This window comes from Narcine bancroftii, chromosome 7 (genome assembly GCF_036971445.1).
Source record: "Narcine bancroftii isolate sNarBan1 chromosome 7, sNarBan1.hap1, whole genome shotgun sequence".
NCBI classification, from domain to species: Eukaryota; Metazoa; Chordata; class Chondrichthyes; order Torpediniformes; family Narcinidae; genus Narcine; species Narcine bancroftii.
In genome coordinates, this window is record NC_091475.1 from 155,806,159 (window position 1) to 155,825,822 (window position 19,664).

The following is a 19,664-nucleotide window of genomic DNA, read 5'->3' on the forward strand; positions in this document are numbered from 1 at the left end:
AACGTTATTCCAGCAACTTGTATCTTGAAAGCCCAATTTTGTCAAGATTCAGAAAGGCTTTTGGCTTATTTAAATTAGATATGGATCACATATTTTAAAAGTCTTGAGTATTGTTTCAGTTTGCATGATTTAGTTTGGGACCAGAGGTCAATCTTCAGTGATTATGATCTATAATGGTGCAGGAAACTTATTAGTCACTGCTGATGTAGTGGACTCTTGATTTAACCAGCTTTGAGTGTGCAGCATGGGTCTTTGAAACAGTTATAAAGGCCTGTACAGAAAGTATATTTGAGTCCTTGAACTAAAGTAAGAGTACAGAAAAAGTGCATTGAAAAGTGAATAAAACTTCCTGAGTAATAGAGCAATGTGCTCTTGACATCTCTTCTGAACTCCTGTCATGTGACCTTCCACTGTGGCAAATCCTGCATTGAGCTCGTTTGATTGGTGCATGTAGACATTTGTGACAGGTATTTGTGCTTTTTGGTGATGCAACCCTAAACCAACACCACCCACTGCACCCCCCACCCCGATCTCTTTCAGCATTGAAAGGCACATGCAAGAGAAATGGAAAGGAGAATAGGATATTTTGGATGGAGGTTACTGAAAACTTGTGAAATATAAATCACCAACTTTGCATAACTAAAGCAAAAGTTCAGCTGCTCATGAACCAGCCTAAATGTTTAAATTATGAAGCAATTTTGTTTCACTTTAATCTTAAAGGAATACAGGCAAGTTGCAGCAGAACAAATGAAAACTGCAGAAGCATGTCATAGAGCCATTGGAATATTTTAGATTTTGTGTTAACTTGAACCAATCTAGACTTGAGTCCACAATATGAGACGTCCGATACTATTTAAATTTCAAAATTAGCTAAAATTCTTGGGATAACAAGGAAAATGAGAGAGGAGATTGCTCAGGCTTTGTTAACCCTGGGTGAAATATACCAGGAGGCTAGAGCATTGTTCAAAAAAAGGGCAGGAGGAGTAAGCCTGGAAGCCACAGGCAAGTGAGCCTTACATCAGTGGTGGGAAATTCTTGGAGAAAATTCTGAAGGACAGGATTTATGTTAACTTGGAAGGCCAGGGACTAATCAGCAAGTTTTTCTGCAGAAAATATGCCTTTTAAGAGGAAACTAATTGCGAAGGGAGAGATAGATTTGGTTTGCAAAGATTTTAATAAGGCATTTGACAAAGTACTGCCTGTTGGGCTGATCCAGAAGGTTAAGGCACAAGGCATCCGAGGCATGTTGATAAACCAAAGTCAAAATTAGCTTGGTGATAGGAGGCAGTAGGAAGTGATGGCTGGATGTTTTTCTTATGTGAAATCTGTGGCAATAAATGCACAGCAGATATTGGCGCTGAGACTTTTTGTAAGGTGTTGAAGAGAATTGGGGGTTGTAAATAGCTAAGAAGGTGTCTAAGAAAAGCAGAAGGACACAGATCATTTGGAAAGTTGGACAGAACAATGGCTGATAAAATTTAATCCTCGTCAATGTGGATGGTCATGTTTAATTTATTTGCAGAAATATTTTAAATTCTTTGGGAAAAATAATAAAATGTGTAGAAATTCTACGAAGCAGGCTGTATGAAGCAAAACTCACCCATTGGGGTGATTACTGTGGGAAGCTGATTACTATGTTAAAGAAATTTTGACTTTCATTGCAAATCAGTTTACATATTTACCAGGAAGAACTTGAAATTAGCAACAATGTATTTGAATTGGTCATTTAATTCAATTTGTGTCCCTTAATTGAGTAATTTTGTCTTTTGACTTGATGTCCTTTGCTTTTTTCGTGTTTCTCTTTCCACTTTGTTTACTGTTGCCGTTTATAGATCCTTTCTCCACTTCTGATGCTGCAGATGAAGCCCTTCCGAGCTTAAATCCTTTTCTTACGAAAACTGATGAAGTTCTAAATGCCACTGTCGCCTTCTCAGAGGGTGTGATCTTTACTTCTAGGACGCATAGCCATGAAATGTTTGGTAAAAAGTTAACTATTTATATTTTCTGCTAGGAAACTTTAAACTATCTTTAATTATTGAAAAATATTTCAGCTTTTCAAGCATTTAAATCTATGAATACATCATTTCATGATTCTTCAGATCATTTTAATCCCTACAATGAACCAAACTTTTCTGTGGTCACAAAATCAGTTAAGTCGTTTTGTCTCAGGCACTCCGATGGAACAGTATTCAAGATTCCTTTTATTGTCATGTAATAATACAGAACATGTAATATTGCACAAAATTAGCTTTGCCTGCCGTGAGGCAGACAAAGAGTCTCCATTAGTGTTGCCTGGCGCCCCTCAGTACGGGGAAAAGAGAAGCAAAAGACTGTCCCTTCAGAGTCACTGAGTGTGGATTTATCTCCAGCGCTCCTGCAAACCTCTGCAGCTGCACAGACTGCTTTTCGATTCATCGGCATCTTGTACTCCAGATCCAAACCTCCAATGTAATCATGAAGCCTTCAGTGCCCAAAGCCCTTTGGGAGCCATTCTTTCCAGCTCCAGTACTTGGTTTCCATGAGCCAGTCTCCAGCTGCCCTAGCCTGTGTGGGTCCCCCCAACTGCAAGTCGCCTGCAGCCTGTGTGGGTCCCTCAGCCACTAAGGCCCTCATTGGTTCACTGCTATGCTCACCTTCCTTGTTGGGTTGTTTCGTCTGCCTCCCCTTCTCAATGGTGGGAGGGGGAAGGGCGAGTTCTCCCAGTTTCTAGTGCCTTGCACCAGTCCACTGCTCCCCGAGTCTGCAACTCCTTCAGACCACAGCAAGCACAGGTACCACAATCTTGAACATTGACCTCCACGGTAGCAGGATTTTCCTTTCAAACTCCATCTGCTCCTTTAACTGACCGTTTCGAGCCTGCACGGAGCCGTCAGCAGTGGGATCGGATGGTGAGCAGTAGATGAACCCTTCAAAGCAACACTGTGTCTCTGCCCTAAACTCTCCTGGGTGCGCACCAGCAGCAACACTACCTTTCCTCCAGCCTGCCTATATTTTCTTAACTTGGAAAGCATGGTGCCTTTACGAAAAAATTGTAAATTGGAAGGAGAATAAACTTTTGAGGCATATAAAGGTTAATAAGTCTCCGGGTCCCGACGAGATTTTCCCCAGGACCTTAAGGGAAGTCAGGGAGGAAATAGCGGAGGCTCTGACAGTGATTTTTCAACAGTCACTGGAGGGGGGCATGGTGCCGCAGGATTGGTGTATCACAAACGTGGTTCCTCTGTTTAAAAAGGGCTCCAGATGTAGGCCCAGCAATTATAAGCTAGTAAATTTGATGTCGGTGGTTGGTAAACTAATGGAAAGTATTCTTAGAGATAATATGTATAAGTATCTAGAGGGATAGGGACTGATCAGGGACACCCAACACGGGTTTGTGAGTGGAAGTTCATGTTTGACAAATCTTGTTGAATTTTTTGAGGAAGATTCATGAGGGTAGAGTAGTAGATGAAGTCTATGTGGATTTCAGTAAGGCCTTCAATAAGATTCCACATGGAAGGTTCAGGCGCTAGGTATTAATGTTGAGATAGTCAGATAGGTTCAACGGTGGCTAGAAGGTAGATGCCAGAGAGTCATGGTGAATCACTGTCAGGATGGGAAGTCAATGACAAGCGGTGTGTCTCAGGGATCGGTGTTGGGTCCCTTGTTGTTTGTCATTTACATTAATGATTTGGATGATGGAGTGGTAAATTGGGTTAGTAAATATGCGGACGATACAAAAGTAGGGGGAGTTGTGAATAGTGAAGATGGTTTTCAGGGACTGCAGAGGGATTTGGACTGCTTCGAAGTAGAAGAATGGGCTAAAAGATGGCAGATGGAGTTTAATATCAATGTGTGAAGTGCTTCATTTTGGGAAGAATAATCAAAACAAGACATAAGCAGCGAAAGGAAGGCATTGAGGAATGCAGAGGAACAGAGAGATCTTGGAATAATGGTTCATCATTCTTTGAAAGTGGATTCTCATGTGAATAGAGTGTTAAAGAAGGCTTTTGGTATGCTGACCTTTATAAATCAAAACATAGAATATAGGAGCTGGGAGGTGATGTTGAGATTGTTCAAGGCATTGGTGAGGCCAAATTTGGAATATTGTATGCAGTTATGGTCCCCAAATTATAGGAAGGATATCAATAAGGTAGAAAGGGTGCAGAGAAGATTTACTAAAATGTTGTCTGGATTGCAGTATCTAGAATACAAAGGCAGATTGAGTAGACTGGGTCTTTATTCATTGGAGTGTAGAAAGTTAAGGGGGGGGATTAGATAGAGGTATTTAAAATTATGAGGGGGGGATAGATAGAGTAGATGTGAATAGGCTCTTCCCCTTGAGGGGTGGTGAGATTGGAATGAGGGGTCAAAAGTTAAGGGTTAGAGGGCAAAGGTTTAAAAGTAACACTCAGAGTGGTGGCTGAGTGGAATGACCTTCGAGAAGAGATGGTTGCAGCAGGGTCAATTTTGTCATTTAAAAGGTTGGATAAGTGCATGGGTGTGAGGGGATTGGAGGGTTATGGAGAGGGAGCAGGTAGGTGGGACTAGAGGAGATCACTCTAGAGGGGCCGAGATGGCCTGTTTCTGTACTGTAATTGTTGTATGGTTATATGTTGTTCCAAATGTAGATGCAGCCACTATAAGAATGGAAGAAGTAGAATAAGAAATGGAATTGCAATTGGCAGTGTCATTTTATGCTGTCTCACTCCAAACTTGTCTGTGTGTTGCCCAAAACGACAACCACTGAAATGACGAGAATTGATTTTTAAAAAATTATAAATTATAAATACAGCACAGTAACAGGCTATTTCAGTCCATGAACCTGTGCTGCCCAATTACACCCGATTTACCTACCCCGGTATGTTTCAAACGGTGGGAGGAAGCCTGAGCCCCCGAAGGAAACCCACACAGACATGGGGAGAATGTACAAACACCTGACAGACAGCACAGAATTCAAACCCCAGTCCTGACTGCTAGTGCAGTAATGGTGTTGCGCTAACCGTGCTGCCCCATTTTCATGGTCTAAAATGCATCCTTTGTGTAATGTTCATTATTATTGACCAAGGCCAGTTGCCCTTAATTCTGCTGCTTCATGAAATAAATATAGAAGTCTGTAGCAGAGAAAAAAACTATTTAGTCAGCTCATCCTCACATTACTAGAGTAATGTTGTTCTTGTCTCACTTCTGAATTCTTTTTCTGTACTTTGTACATTAACCAATTTCAAATGTTGATACTCTATCATCTACCATGAAAAATGCAAAAGCATTGGTGTGTTAAAGTGGATCTTTGTTTGAAAACAAGCGTAAATATAGCTGCACAAACTGCAAATCATGAGAACTCTGTTACAGCAAGGAGCACACTGTCACAAGCAGCTAGTCTCACCCCAAGAGAGACTCCTTTGTGGCTTACAAATCAGATCTTTATAACTTCAGACCCCTAGGTTTCTAGAACATTTGAACAGACTGCTCCATGTATGTACAGGCTCCTTTGAATTCTCAGGGTCATATCCCTTACCCAATGTTTAATAGTCTTTAACTACCTTACCAAATAAGGAGTTGTTGTTATTGTTCTTCAACCGTGGCAGATTATAAAACATACCATGGAATGTTCTCTACATATTATTTTGATTATACATCAAAACTTACAATCACAGGTGCATAAATAAATTTCATATAATCCCTCTCAAACTCATGAACTCCAGAACAAAAGAAGATCTCCTTTTTAATTTTTTTTTACCCCTTCATCAATGTCCTCTTAGCTTTTTCTTGCTAAAAAGGAAATTGTCCCATAATCTTAAATTTCTTGAAATAGCTGTAATTTGATGTTCTAGTGAACATGTCCTCTGGTTTCAATGGCATCAATCATCAGATGATCCACCATAGAGCAAAACTATAATAAGAATAATTGTTATGTTGTAAGAATGAAAACAGGAACATCTCAAGTTTTGCAAATACAACTGTGCACAGATAGGATATGTTCTTTCTGTTCATTGCAAATATTGAAAATCTTTACAAAAGAGCACCCCATGGAAAAAGACAACACATCAACCGAGCTTTTTCTTGGATGATAATCAAGTCTTATTTGCAGATAGTGAAGAGACCACTTCCAAGCTGAATAAAGCATGAGAAAACTGTAAATTAAAACCACTTACAAGGGAACAGAAATAATGTCACTTGGAAGAGAAGAATTTGCAGTTTGCATTTATTTAACTCGCCACCAATTACTGAAGAATGGAGAAAGAAATAGAAATAAGTTGTACAAAGAAGAACAATAAATTGAGCATCATTAATCTGATCAGGACATGGAATAACTTTATACAAATAAGCTTGCGTCTGAAAGTGTCTAAAAAGAGCATTGGGTTGATGGGAAGAGACCTTACAAGAAGTGATTTCAGCGACGAATGCCAACCAATCCCACATTACATTAATTGATTGTGGCACTTGATTTGGTGAGGAAGAAAGTACTGAGCATATGACAAAAGGAGAAATGGATGAAGGGTAGAAGGTTATTCAGAATATTGAGAAGGTGAGCAGAAGATCTTAAACTCCAACAAAAATTGGAGAAGCTAGAAAACCATTTTCCTCTACCCTAATGTAGAAGAAGATAGAAGGTAGCTCCGATTTACGTTGTTTCTTGTATCCGAAATTGAACTATGTAAAATACTTGCACTGATTATTTTCTCATGTTCTGCGCTAATAAAAAATTTTAAAAATCTGTATATGCTGCCATGTCAAGGAGAATTTTGGCCTTTCAAAAATGTATCGTACTTCATATATCTTCTGTCATACTCCCTTATTAAGCAGAGACAATTTGGGAGCTCTTAGCATCCCTTTCAGTCCCATTTCCCCCACTTATTTCCCTGTGACTTGGTCTCTCATACCTATACAGTAAAATTATGGACTTTCTTAATATTCACCTATACCAAGGGTAATTATTTCCACAAAACAGCATGTTTCTGGCATGTAAAAGGAAACCGTGGCCACAAAGAAAATGCAAACTCCACACAGCACCTGAGGTTAGGATCAAATTCGTGTCACTAGGGTGATGAAACTGCTTCATGCTCACAGTGTCAAATCACTCTCCAAGAATTACATGTGGTTATCAGCTCATTTTGTCTTCATCTTCATTGTTTTCCAAGTCTTTTTACAGTTTTCAATTAATTCTGAGAAACTGCTTTGGCTACTCATTTGAGCTCAACTGGTTCATTTCCAGCAGTAGTTTTGCTTCCTGCATTGTTTCATTTGCATCCATTATTTGTATCCATGTCTTTAATTTCACCTATGCCTGCAGATGTCACAAAAAGGAAGAAAGTTCACTGTTGGAAGCACACAATGCTTGGTTCTTGTGAAATTAAATCTTTTAGATGTATGTAACTTCCAGTCCTGGATTTGGTAATAAATTCTGCCATTGCACCATCTTTTATTCTTAAATAATGTCACTTAATTTTCTTTTTGATTTGCTTTCTGCTTTTGCCATGCCTATTTGTGAGGCAAAATAATATTAAAAGTTCAGTATAGAAAAGAAGAGCCAATACCTAGTATTTCAATGTAATTTCACAACCATATTTGCAAAAAGAGAATAATAATTGACCTTGCATTTCATGAGTGCCTTATCTGTATGCAAAAAGATTGCTCTGCCAGTAGAATGAGTACATGGAGTACATGATTACAGCACAGTACAGACCCTTTGGCCCATGATGTTGTGCCAACCTACACAAGCCTACTCAACAATCTTCTCGAACCTCACACCCATAACCCTCTAATTTTCTTGCATCCATGTTTCTTTCAGAGAGTCTTTTAAATGTCCCTATTGTACCAACCTCCTTCACCACCCCTGGCAATGCATTCCAGGCACCCACGACGCTGTAAAATTAAAAAAAAATAATTATTCCCAACATCTCTCTTAAACTTTCCTCCTCTGACCTGAAACAGGTGTCCTCTGGTATTTGCTACTGTCCTGGGGGGAAAAAAGATGCTGTCTGCCCACCCTATCTATAATTTTGTTGACCTCTAGAGAGCCATCTCTCATCCTTCTACACTCCAAAGAGAAAAGCTCTACCTCTGTTAAGATTGCCTGATAAGACACTTTCTCCAATCCTGGTAAATATCTTCTGAGAATGTGAACTTTTCGACATCCCACTTTCATTAAAATTTTCATCTACAATTGACCATGTAATAGTTTAGGTCATTAATTTCAAAACCTCTGTTGTGAATTGGACCTTAAAACTAGAAAATGGACTTTTGGTTTCTGTTGCATTTCATCTATTAGAAATAAATATTCTGCTTTAGCAATGTATTTAGAATGCATTTAGGGCATCAATAGGTTTAATCTAGCAAAAGATGTGACTAAGTGAGATGAGATCAATTGTCCTAAGTTCGTAATCCAAGTTCTGTATTCCAGAAATAAAGTTTTAAGAATTGGACATTGATGTGATTATACTTGTAGTTATAGGTTAGTAAGGAATTGTTTAAAAATGGAAATGAACTTCTAGAGTGTATTTAAGATCCACAGGAACTTAATAGTTTTATTAAATTCTCCTGTTTTAACTGTAATACTGGCTGCGTAACTGCTGGCAATATTTCTGATCTTCTCTTTGCTTAATTTGTCTTGTCAGATTCCTTCAGTGGTCCGCCAGCCTATTCTAATGCTTCCCAGTTTAGAACTGAGTCCCCTGCTGTAGCTGGTCTATTTGCAGGTAGGTTTTATCCAGTTTTTTTCTTCTGAAATTGCTATTGCTCAAGTCTTTTTGTTGCTGTGCTGAATTACCGAGCAGATTCTCCGAAAATGTACAATTAAGTTCAAGTTCAACCCTCTCAATCAGAGACTGTCCTGGTATTTCACAGAATATACTTTATTTCCTAAATATGTACTGCAGTGCATTCACTATTTTGCATGTAGCATTGTTATTCACATTTGTGTTTTATACCACACTAGAGTTTGCATTATCAAATTAAACAAGAAAATCTGCAGATGCTGTGATTGTAGTGAACATGAAAATGTTGGAGAAATGTGTAGCATGAAGCAATCCATTCTACAAGCCTACATAGGAAAGGGTTGTCAAGTCTTCTATATTGATGAATACATTGGAGCTGCTTCATACACCCCATGATGAGCTTGTCAACTTTATCCACATTGCTATTAACTTTCACCCCAACCTCAAATTCGCTTAGTTCATCTCTGGTAGCACTCTCCCTTTTCTTGATTTCTCTTTATCCATCTCAGGAGACAAACATTTTACAGTCATTTTGTACAAACCCACTGTAAGGGTTAAAATAACTTAAAATGACTTCCAAACATATTTTTGCCAGTTTCTAGCAGTCTGCAGAAGTTTGTTGACATTCTTTTGAGTGTCTCTATAGTTACAGCCTTCCAGTCAAGGTTAAAAGCTGTGATTTCGACCAACAAACTTTAGTTTTGAATTTGCTTTTGTGCTGTTAAAATCAAGAACATTGAGCTCATTCAGATAATTTCTTCGACCGTTTACTTTTTAATGTATTAATATCTTTTCGTTTGTTTAATAATTGGTTTAAGTATAGTTTACTGTTTTCAAAGTTCAAATATATAGTGAAAAACTAAATGCTATTTTGGACAGACTTTTCATTGTTAAACTAGTCAGAAACAATGACGCCTACATGTTCTGCAATTGATGAAGGGAAATGGTCGCAATACCCACCAACATACACAATTAGTAAAAACACAGTAATACTGGAGGAACTCAACTGGTCTTTTCAGCATCTATAGGAGACAAAGATGCATTGCCGACGTTTTGGACCTGAGCTGCCCTTCAAGGAAAAATCAGAAAAGGCAGAAGCAGGATGCATCAGAAATTCTTAGAATTCAAATAATGGGAAAGGAATCCAGATCAACAAAAGGTGTTAATTGGATGTGATAAGGCACTCGGTAGAATTTATTAGGTCTGTGCGAAAGGAGACGGGAAAAAGCCTGAGAAGTCCATGTTAATGCCATCAGGTTGCAGGGTGCCCATTTGGAAAATGAGGTGTTTTTCCTCCAATTTATGATGGTCTCAGTTTGGCAGGACATGAGACCATGGACAGACATTTTGGCAAGGGAATGAGATGTAGAGTTGAAATGTGTGGCCACTGGGAGATCTACACTATTGTGGTGGACAGAGCCGAGGTGCTTGACAAAATAATCTCCCATTCTGCATCCAGTCTCGCCGATGTACAAATTGCATTATTAAATATTAATTTTGCCTGCAAAAACTTATTCTAGTCTGTATTTCAGTGGAACTTCTCTATTCTCCCATATGTTATTACCAATGATTACTCAGAGTAATATGGTTGAGGAATAGGGAAGACTGGACATGTCACTCTATAAATGTGTGAATTGTAATGTGCCCTTTTCTTAAACTGGTGAAAATATTCAAGTTCGACCCCTTTCTCTTTAATGCACAAAATTTTGATTCGAATGATGGAGATGCCTTCCTGTATTTAATTCAGTTTGCTACCTGCATTATATGAGCAAATTGCTAAAGCTATAATTACCATGGAAGTTCAGCTCCGTAAACATTGTATCTGGTGAGCAATAACATTACAAATATATCAGGTTGTATCATTACTCAAATTATATTTTAAAGTAGCTATTAGCACTGAATGACTATTTGGGGGGAAGGTGCAATGTGGTTTTTTTTGTAATGGCTACCAATTCTGTACCGTGGTAAATTTGAACTGCCATCATTTTTTTTCTTTGTAATCAATATTTCAGGTAGTGCAATGAACAATTTCAACTAGATGCACAAAAAAAACCTGAAAATTGGCTGAGGAGGAAGTAAACAATAGTCCAATATAGGTTTCCAGATGATTGCCCTCCCAGTTGTAGAAGCAAGGTGATGAATGTCTATTTCTGCTGTCATTTCACTGTTGTGATTTTGGAGGTGAATATCAGGTGATGACAGTCCTGCTGTTGGGGACTTGGCTGCGTAGTGCCTCTATTTCTACAGTTGACAAGTAAGAATTAAGTATTTTCTTTTGATAATTAATATTTGCAATATTTTGGTTTGAATAATTAATCTTCCCTGACTGGGATGGCACAGCCAGTAGATCTGCTGCCTCACAGTTCTTGCAATCTGGGTTTCGTTCTGACCTTCAATGCAGTCTGTGGCATTACCACATTCTCTGTAACCCTGTGGGTTTCCTCCTGAGCTTCTCTAGTTCCCCTTGCATCTCCAAAGTGGTATAAGTTGGTCAGTTACATGGTTATTATAAATTGTGCCCGGTTTGTAGAGCATTAGTGCATTAGAGCATTAGATCAGAATGCTGGGAGAATTAAAGGATGAGGTTAGGGATAGGATATAATGCATCTGACACAGACCACTTGGTGTAAAGTATCTTCTGTTAGCAGTAACAATGAGAGAAACTCCGTAAAAAGAATGCTGCACTTAACCAAGAGTTGGAGCATAGAAAAATAGTATACATCAACTGGGCCAAATGTCATCATTTATGTCTCAGATAGACTTTCCCCATGTGCCCAGCCCAAAATCTGATTTTATTTTATTAGTTAACATTCATATCTTTTTTTTCTTGCTACCTGATGTACTTGACATGTCTTTGTTTTTTTTTTAATTTTTAATTTGAAGATGCATTATATTATAGTAGATTTCACAGCAGGCAAAGTCAGATGTGTTATTTACAAAGATGATTCAAATCAATAACAACAACTGCCTGGGAGATATCGCCATCATGAAAGTTGGAAATTAATTTTGGGGATTCCTATTACAAACTGGTTCTTTCCCTTAAAGCATGGAGAGATTGTGGTACAGTATTACTAATCACCTTAGAGAATATACACTGGTATAATTTTTAGTTTTTCTCTTTCAATTCTGCTGTACATTTTTTCTGGTAATAGTAATATGTTTACCTTTATTACATTGCATGTAGACTAACGGCACAAATTTTGAGGGCTCTGCCTGTATTAGGGTCATGTGAAGCCATGGATTGCAGATGGTGGGTGGTTTTTACAAGCAGATTCTACAAATTGAAATTTATGGTTGTAAAACTAAAAATGCTGGTCAGATGAATTTGCTGATCAGAGGCCAGGGTTACCCTTCCAGTATGGATACTGCAACTGAAGAAGAAAATGGAAAACCCCTTCAGTATTTTTTCCCTTTACCGAAGAAGAACAGGGGAGGCAACAACTGCAATTCGAAGGGGTGGAGATCGTGACGGATGGAGAGACATGATCACCCATGCCGAACGGCAAGGCACCTGAAGATATTAGAATTCTCGTTAGTTTTGCTTTTTTAAAAAAAAATAATTCAATTGCTGTGGTTAAAAATCTTGCGAGCAAATATTATTTTTCATCCCTCAGTATGCAGTGGCTATGATAATTTTTGAATAATAATACAATGTGTGGAGAGGAAGAATGCAGTAACTGAAGATCGTAGCCCAATGAGGGAAGCAAGTTAGAAAAAGTCAGGAATAGTACTTAAATTTGGAGGGTTATGGGGCTAAGGGCCAAAGGAAGAAACATGGAGTAGAAAAACATGGGATAAGTAAGATGAAGACATTTTTTCTTCAAAAATTAGATTTTATACTGGATAATACATTGCAATAAATATTCAAATATTCATATTGGTTTCTCATTAAAGATTTTGCAGAAAGAATTTTCATTAATGTAAATAATGTATCACAGTGAACAGAGCTGATTGTTGATTTCAGGAAGGGAAAACAGAGGTATACAATTATTGGGGGATCAGAGGTAGAATGGATGAGAAAATTTTAAGTTCTATCTTGGAGGATCTTTCCTGAATCTAACACACAAATAGCATCGTGAAGAAAGCACATCAGAGCCTTAACTTCTTCAGGAGTTTGTGGAGGATTGGCATAGCATCAGAAGCCCTGTTGCTGACTGGCTGCATTACAATCTGTATGGGCACACCAATGCACCAGAGCACAGAGCCCTCCAAATGGTAGTGGACACCGTCCAGGAGATCACAGCTAAAATCCTCCTTACCTTTGAGAACCATCTACAGGGAATGCTGATGTCAGAGAGCAGCAGCAATCATCAAGGATCCATACCACCAGCACACACTCTGTTCTCGCTGCCACCATCAGGAAAGAGGTATAGGTACCACAAGGCTCGCACCATCAGGTTCAGGAACAGCTGCTACCCCTCCACCATCAGACTCCTCAACAACAAGCTCAATCAGGGACTCATTTGAGGACTCATACTTATGCACTTTATTGATTTTTTTTTCCTCTCTGTACTGCAGTCAGTTTGTTTACATTTCTTTATCAGGTTTTTTTGCACTGTCAATAAGTGGTAATTCTGTCTCACCCAGAGGAAAGGAATCTCGAGTATGTGATGTCATGTACGTACTCTGACAATAAATCTGAAATGTTCACTTTTCAGCTATCAATTATGTATTGATTTAAAACTCTATTCTGTTAAAAGAGGTTTTGCTTAGTTTTATTGATTTGAACGTAGCTGTGTTTTATTTTGTATTTTTAGGGTACACTCCTTCACCAGCTACTCAGGCATTACCTTCAGCAAGCCTTAATGTTGACTTCGAGACTGTATTTGGGACTAAATCAACTTCCACAACCAATAGCATTATGGATTCTGGTGGTAAGGATATCCTCTTCTATTGGAGGAGAAGTCATTGAAAAATCACATAATTTAGAATGCCACAGTATATTCAGATCTTTTATTTGTATGCCAATAAAATTAAGTACTTTGGCACATAAGCAGTACCATAGAACATTACAGCACAGAAAATGGGTCCTTGGTCCTTCTAGTCTGTTCCAAATTATTACTCTACCTGGTCCCACTGACATGCACCCATTCCATATCCGTCCCATCCATGTACTGTACCTGTCCACATTTTTTGTAAATGTTAAAATTTAGTCACCATTCACCACTGTCAACTTGTTCCATACCCCCCCACCATTTTCTCCTTAACCCATGTCCTCTGGTTGGTATCTCACATAACCTCAGTGGAAAAACCCTACTTGTATTTTACCCATCATAATTTTGAATACCTTTCAAATCTCCCTTCGTTCTTCTACATTCCAGGGAATAAAGTCCTAATCTATTTAACCTTTCCCTGTAGTTCAATTCCTAAAGTCCTGGCAACATCCTAATAAATCTTCTCTGCACTCTTTCAATTTTATTGACATTTTTCCTCTAGTCAGGTGACCAAAACTGCACACAATACTCCAAATTTGGCCTCACCAATGTTTTATACAAATTTACTATAACATCCTAACTTGTATACTTAATTCTTAGATTTATGAAGGCTAATGTGCCGAAAGCTCTTTTATGACCCTATTCATCTGTGTTGCCACTTTCAGTGAATTATGTTTCTGTATTCTTAGATCTCTCTGTTCTATTGCACTTTGCAGTACCCTACCATTTAACATGTATGTCCTTCAAAAATGCAACATTTGTCTGCATTAAATTCTATCTGCCATTTTGCAGCCCATTTTTCTAGCATGTCCAGATTTCTCTGCAAACCTTGAAACCTTTCTTCACTGTCCACTACGCATCCAATATTTCTGTCATCTGCAAACTTGCTGATCCAATTTACCACATAATCACCGATCATTGATATAGATGAAAAACAGTGATGGACCCAGCACCGATCCTCTAGTCACACACCTCCAGTCAGAGAGGCAATCATCCACTACCACTCTGTCGCATCCCTCATAAAGCCAATGTCAAATCCTGTTTACTACTCACCATGAATGCCAAGCGACTGAATCTTCCTGACTAACCTGCCATGTGGGACAGGGTCAAAGGCCTTACTAAAGACCATGTAGACCACATCCAGAGCCTTTTCTCATCAACTTTCCAGGTAGCCTCCTTGAAAAACTCTATAAAATTTGTTAAACTTGACCGACCACACACAAAGCCACGTTGGCTATCCAGAATCAGTGCTTGACTGTACAAATACTTGTATATTCTATCTCTTAGAACACCTTCCTACTATTAATGTCAGGTTCACTGGCCTATCATTTTCAGGGTATTTTTGGAGCCTTTTTTAAACAATGGGACAATATGAACTACTCTCCAATCCTGCAGCATCTCACCTGTGGCTGAGGAGATTTTAAATATATCTGCCAAGGCACTGTAAGTTCTGCACTTGCCTCCCTCAAAGTATTAGGGAATACTTTGTCAGGCCCTGGGGACTTATCCACTTTTATTTGCTTTTAAGACAGCAAGCACCTCCTCTACAATCTGTGTTGGTTCTATGACCTGACTGCTTGTTTATCTCACTTCCCTAGACTCTGTGCCAGTTTCCTGGGTAAATACAGATGCAAAAAAAACCCAGTTAAGATCTTCCCCATCTCTTCTGACTCTACATAGAGCCAACCATTGATCTTCAAGAGGACCAATTTTGTCCCTTGTTATCCTTTTGCATTTAATATACCTGTAGAAGCCCTTAGAATTTTTCTTCACCTTGCCTGCCAAAGCAACCTCGTGTCTTCTTTCTGCCTTCCTGATTTCCCTCTTGTTTTTTCTTGCATTTTTTGGTTCTTCTCAAGTATCTCATTCGTTCCCTATTGCTGACATTTGTTATACACCTCTCTCTTTACCATATCCTCAATATTCTTTGAAAACCAATGTCCTGATTCCAAAGATTAAAGGATTATTTTTTCCTTTAATCTTCACATGAACATATAAACTCTGTATCCCCAAAATTTTACCTTTGAAAGTCTTCCATTTACCAAGCACATACTTGCCAGGAAGCAACCTAGCCCCATCCACACTTTATAGATCCTTTCTCATTTCCTAAAAATTGGCCTTTCTCCAATTTAGAATCTCAACCCAAGGTCCAGACCTATCCTTCTCCATAATTAACTTGAAACTAATGACATAGTGATTATTGGACCCAAAATGTTCACCTACACAGAGTTCTATCACCTCGTTCTGTTATAGGAGATCCTGTATTGTACTCTCTCCAGTCATTGATTTAGAAAACTTTCATCAACACATTTGACAAACTAAGCCATCTAGCCCTTTTACAGTATGTGGAAAGTTAAAATCACCTACTATCACAACTTTATTTCCTGCAGCTGTCTCCCTTCAGATTTGCTCTTCCAATTCTTGCTGACTATTGGGTGATCTTTAATACAACCCCAATAATGTGCTCATATCTTTCCCATTCCTCAACTCCGCTCTTAGAGCCTCAGGAGACAAGCCCACTGGTTGTCCTGTCTGAACACAGCTTCGATATTTTACCTGATAAGCAATGCTACTACTCCTCATTTCATCCCCTCTGCTCTATCGTGTCTGAAATAACGGAACCCCGGAACATTGAGCTTCCAGTCTTGCCCCTCTGTAACCAACTTTCACTCATGGCCACATGCCAGTCAATGCTCTAAGCTCGTCTGCCTTTCCTATAATACTCCTTGCTTTGAAATAGATGCATCTGAGAACATTATTTCCACCATGCACAACCCTTTGATTTCTGTCACACTATGCAGTCTTAACATCTTTTTCTTCCTCCACTCTACTATCTGCTCTAGCACTCTGGTTCCCACCCCCCTGCAAATTTAGTTTGAACTCCCCCAGAGCAGCACTAGCAAACCTTCCTGCAAGTATTCAAAAGTCCCCCTTCTTTGTTCAGTCTCTCTCATAAATGGTCTTTGGTTTCTTCTATAATTGAGGGGAGCCATCCTCTGAAGAAATGAATACTTTGCATTGCTGTTTTGATTTTTCAATTTTCTGTACATGGAACTTCAATATCTGAACTGCATAATGATAATTAGTCAATCAGGCCTGATCTGCTGAGTTTCACCAGCACTTTTGTGTATTAAACTACAATCAGAGTGTCTGCAGACTTTCTTGTTTAACTGCACTTAATGGCAAATGGACAGAGCTTCTGACTTGCTGCAGATATGTTGTTTAAAAAAAACACACATACCTGACTTTTAAGAGGCTTAAGGATGGATTCTCTCGTAACTGATGCAGTTGTCAATATAAAGAAGCCAGTTAAGTTGGTTAAATTTAGCATTCATCGAGGTATGATCAGACTTTGTTGCATATATTAATTATCAGCCCAGAACTAAGTCCTCACCTAAAAATGGATTCAAAGTGAACTATTTCAGTGTTGTCTTAAAATGTTCAATTAAATGCTCATTTGGTGTTTTAAACATTTGATATTTACATTGCCAGTGTTGACTTCTTGTGGATAAAGGTTGTAGACAGGAGACTGGAGGAAATTCATCTGAATGGATATAGTCATTCAGTTGGAGTTGATCTTCCTAGTTGATTTTTCCCTTCTATATCACCATGAATTGTGTCTATGCTCTTTCAGAACGCTATGTATATTCATTGCAATTGGTTCAGCATACCAAAATAAGGCATTGTGGTAATTACTCATTACCCTGCAAATTGGATGCTGTATATCATCTGAAAATTGTGTCCAGAACAGATAGCTTTCCAAGAAGCCAAACTAAATATTTGCAACAAAACTTACAGGATACTTCATTTTGTTATCTGTGCTAATAAAAATGAAAATTGTGAATTAAACTAAGTTTATTATTAGATTGTTCTTTGTGCTGTGGTGGCATGAATTTATGTTCAGATTTCTCATTTAATCATTGGGTTCCATGGAATGCTACGTTCATATGAACTTTATAAGATGGCATAGTGGCACTGTCGATAATGCTGTATCTTGCAACTCTGGTTGTGATCTTGAACTCTTGCTACTCCCCATGTAGTTGTCTCTTTTCCAGATGGTTAGGTATATTTCTCCCATGTAATTTAGTTTCTTCCCATATTCCAAAATTTTGATGTTTGTGAAGTTAACTGGCTGCTGTGAGCTACTTTGAGCATAAATGGGTTGTGTTGATTGTCAGGTGAGAGAGAATAGGTTACAGGGAAGTGAGTGGGGGAAATGAGATTAATTACTTTTAAGAGCTGACTTCAAGGTTGATTAGTTTCCTTCCATATTGTCGCAACAAGTTAAGGAGGCTATATTCTTGTCTCAATTTAATGTAACATTATGAAGTCCTCAACTTTCAAAAGTACCTGTGATGTTTATTGCGATTGTATTTGAAAGTGCTCGTATTTGACTTGTTGCTTGCAAAATTCTTTAATAATTGTTAATAATACATAATGTTTGCTCTTAGTTAGGCAATTTGTTTCTGCATGCAGCAATGTTGGCTCATTCCTGCATGTTATTGCTAGGTATTTATGAGGTATGACTGAAAGAAGGACATTTAATTGGTTAATACTTTTTTGGATTTTTTTTCCATTTTATTTTTAATCAATAAATATACATTCATTCCATTTCTGGCTTGTTCTATAAACATATTATTCTAATTTTTTTCCACCATCCATCCCTATGGGTCCTCGGCTTTGCTTGGCATGCTTGAATGGGTGAGTTGGGATTTTAACATTTTGATCTTTATTGGCAAAATATATCAGTGATGTCCCTGCAAAATTTTTGTTGTGTATTGCTCTAATTGTGATGCATTACTGACCTCCAAAGACTTTGATGGATTAGGTGGACTGCTGAAACCAACTGTAGCCTTGCAGAATCAGACTCAACAAACTTCAAAGGCGCAGTCAAACAAGCTCGTTGGAGAAGATTTGGATTCGTCATTGGCTAATATTGTTGGCAGTAAGTGTCTAATGGATGCATTTTTAACTATGTTCATTTCTCAATGCGGGTCATGTAATGCAGATCAATTTCATGTATTTCAGACTTGGGAATTGGAAATGGATCTGCAAAAAAGTAAGGACCAGCTTTGCATGTTTTTATTCAAATGACTGATGCTCTATTTTCTGAACAGACCACACTTTGTGTATTAATATAGAGTTTGGGTGATTTTAAAAAGGACTAATTTTGTGAATGTTTCAACTTGGTCCTTTTGGTTCTTGGGAATGTTTTGCCATTAATGAGTTCCAAACATTGAGTCATTGTCAAGGTTTTTGGTATCTCTCCTGAGATAAAAATTAATGCTGACTCTGAAAAGTTTGTGTGATGATACAACTGATAGGAATTTATCAGAAAATAGAGATTTTTGTCTCTGATTTAACATGCTTAATGACTCCAGTTTCAATGCATGGATCATACTTAGTGCACACCTTTCGCTATGCCTTTGTTAAACCTGGATGGTAAATTTTCACTTGCATGGATAGTAATAATCAAGGAACAGAGGTTTAAGAAAAACAATGATACAAAATACAGAAATGTAGTCTTTCTTTATATTTAAAATATGAAAGCATTCTTCAAGGATGACTTTGGCTAAGATTTTCATTGTGCCTTTTTAAATCCTGGTTTTTTTTTCTCTCTCACCAACTCAAATGGCTTGATTCATCATAACATGTTTGCCTACTTGCACCATGAATTTCCTGGCACACATGAAGGACTAGAAGCAGATCACTCAGGAAGCCTATTCTGTTTCTTGCAGTAGTTTATTGGTTATAATTCATAAAATGTATCCATGCATTAAAGAACGATGATAATTAGAAACATTTCAATACAGATCTGCTTCCATGTTCTTTATTGTTGTGGCAGAAGAACTCAATGATGACTGAATTTGAAGATGTCATTGTCTTCAGTTCGATGTAGTTTATTATAACTGCCTCATCTGGTTTCATTTTTATTTCTACAATTCCAATTTCTTGGAATGTCTGTCTGATTATTTTTAAATATGATTTGTGAATGTTTGGCACAATTGGACAACATAGTATGACATGTGCTGATTAA

The 19,664-nt window shown here is 38.1% G+C and overlaps 1 protein-coding gene across 26 annotated transcripts in view; it reads left to right on the top strand.

The window, feature by feature from the left end:
• picalma (phosphatidylinositol binding clathrin assembly protein a) overlaps positions 1-19,664 on the top strand; it is a 175,234-nt gene that overhangs the window by 124,945 nt on the left and 30,625 nt on the right. For 13 of the 26 annotated variants that reach the window (XM_069890923.1, XM_069890925.1, XM_069890927.1 and 10 more), the window contains 5 exons: positions 1,833-1,979; positions 8,595-8,675; positions 13,451-13,567; positions 18,441-18,572; positions 18,656-18,686. In XM_069890923.1, coding sequence (XP_069747024.1) covers positions 1,833-1,979; positions 8,595-8,675; positions 13,451-13,567; positions 18,441-18,572; positions 18,656-18,686 — 508 coding nt within the window. Of the gene's footprint in view, positions 1-1,832; positions 1,980-8,594; positions 8,676-10,705; positions 10,827-13,450; positions 13,568-18,440; positions 18,573-18,655; positions 18,687-19,664 lie in introns of those variants that run through there. The other 13 variants (XM_069890929.1, XM_069890931.1, XM_069890930.1 and 10 more) reach the window with 7 other exon arrangements.